The 2,072-nt window shown below is 39.5% G+C and overlaps 2 protein-coding genes across 2 annotated transcripts in view; both read left to right on the top strand.

The window, feature by feature from the left end:
* The window catches only part of Syt1 (synaptotagmin 1), a 15,352-nt gene that overhangs the window by 4,210 nt on the left and 9,070 nt on the right, over positions 1–2,072 (top strand). Inside the window, exons 2-3 of the mRNA XM_026817667.1 lie at positions 1,551–1,677; positions 1,755–1,978. Coding sequence (XP_026673468.1) covers positions 1,554–1,677; positions 1,755–1,978 — 348 coding nt within the window. The 5' untranslated portion in view covers positions 1,551–1,553. The remainder of the gene's footprint in view (positions 1–1,550; positions 1,678–1,754; positions 1,979–2,072) is intronic.
* Positions 279–1,417, top strand: LOC108629911 (synaptotagmin 1-like; the record flags this gene model as incomplete). The annotated part of the gene is made up of 3 exons (XM_018032871.2): positions 279–473; positions 569–745; positions 1,088–1,417. Coding segments are annotated over 3 exons (702 nt in total), but the record flags the coding sequence as incomplete, so codon positions are not given.

Genomic DNA, 2,072 nt, shown 5'->3' with positions numbered 1-2,072 from the left:
TTATTTCTTTTATCGAAATCGAAAGAAGAATCGAAATCCTTGTAATTTATAATTGGACAATTAATTAATATCCAGTAGAACCTTTATTATGTGTATGTATGAATTAATTGGGGAACATATGTGTTTGTAAAAAATAATTTTCCTATAATAGTAGAAATTAAGCTATTAGTACTCGATTTATACACGTGCTTAAGTCAAAATGAAATAAAACGAATATAACTTATTTATTGTATAAAATAAAAATAGTAATAAACATAAACAAATATAAATATCTGCAGCTCGAGTACGACTTCAATACGAACAGCTTGGCAGTGACAGTAATTCAAGCCGAAGAACTGCCAGCCTTAGACATGGGTGGTACCTCTGATCCGTACGTGAAGGTTTACTTGCTACCGGATAAGAAGAAAAAGTTCGAGACGAAAGTACACAGGAAGACGCTCAGTCCTCAGTTCAATGAAACTTTCACGTTCAAGGTCGGTCGACGTTTTTGTATACTTAAAGAAATGACCAAATTCGTTCCAACTTTCCTCTGTTTTACAACCAACTAACTGAAGCGTTTACTTTTCAGAGCGTGCCGTACGCAGATGCGATGAACAAAACACTTGTCTTTGCAATCTTTGATTTTGACAGGTTTTCAAAACACGACCAGATCGGCGAGGTGAAAGTTCCTCTGTGCCAAATCGATCTGGCTCAGACGATTGAAGAATGGAGAGAACTGCAGAGCGTAGAAGGCGAAGGTGGTCAGGTAAACTATTTTTTCAACATTTGCTTACCAAACGATAATGATGCTAGTAGTGCGGTCTCGTCGAGGTAAGGCGAGAGAATACACGTACTTGCATTGCTCGTCTCGCCTTATCTCACATCGTCAGCGCTCGATTTCGAATTGATTCTTTTATTGCGAGGACCTACCGCAAATTCGAGAACCGTCTCTAGTTACAATAGTGTATTAATTTCGCGACTCCGCGACTCGCGACTAAATCCGAGACGACGTAAGCTGGTAGCACTCGTCTCGGTAAGAGTCTCGACGAGAGTGTACTACTGGCTTGACTATTCATTCGTCATGTTTCGATATTTATTAATATTATAGGATAACAAACTGGGAGACATTTGCTTTTCGCTTCGATACGTGCCCACGGCCGGTAAATTAACGGTTGTCATTCTGGAAGCCAAGAACCTGAAAAAGATGGATGTCGGCGGTCTCTCAGATCCTTACGTAAAGATCGCATTGATGCAGAACGGCAAAAGGCTGAAGAAGAAGAAAACGTCCATCAAAAAATGCACTCTCAATCCGTATTACAACGAATCATTCACGTTTGAGGTACCCTTCGAGCAAATACAGGTACGAATCACAAAAATTGTTCTTATTCCGTCCATTCAGTTCCACCCACTGTTTGATACAGTTCACAGACACAGGTAACAGTACACTTAATTCAACATTATTACTACTTACGCTTTCAACTATGCCAATTAGAACAGTGTTTATTTATTATCATTTTCATAATCTAATTCAATTATAACTACGGAATTGAGACATGAACTTTCCATTCCAGAAAATGCCTGCTATGCGTAAAAGAGAGGCAGAGAATCTGCCGGAACCGGTGGTGGAACCGCAAGCGGTGGAGGAGCCTGGATCGACGTTGAAAACCTGGTTGACCACAGATGTGGAAGAAAAAGAAGGTAATGTTGCCGCGAGCCCTGTTTTTTCTTTGAAGAGCTCATCGTGTAAAACTAACGTGGTCGCGCGTTTACCTCAGGCACAGAAACGGCGGAAGTGGTGACCGAAAATGCGGGAAAGTCTTTGGAGACGAAAGTAGAAGACCTCGGCAAGGAACTCGCTGAGGAAATGGGGATACCAACATGGGCACTCGTTGCGATTTTAATAGGTAAAAGTAAACGGTCGAAAATAGACAGCAAATTGAATATCGATAAATTGGCTGCTAAGCAAAGCGATTTGTGTTCTGATTACCACGATATTTTTTAATTAGTTATTATTATAAAAAAATATGAAAATCCTAACACTATTTTTGCTTTAGTTTTTTCTTAATCTAATGTAGTAATGTACCTTCATTTTA

This window comes from Ceratina calcarata, unplaced genomic scaffold (assembly GCF_001652005.2).
Source record: "Ceratina calcarata isolate Rehan_Ccalc_2016 unplaced genomic scaffold, ASM165200v1 scaffold590.2, whole genome shotgun sequence".
Lineage (NCBI taxonomy): Eukaryota > Metazoa > Arthropoda > Insecta > Hymenoptera > Apidae > Ceratina > Ceratina calcarata.
The sequence above is the reverse complement of the archived record's forward strand: the minus strand, read 5'-3'. Positions and strand labels throughout refer to the sequence as shown.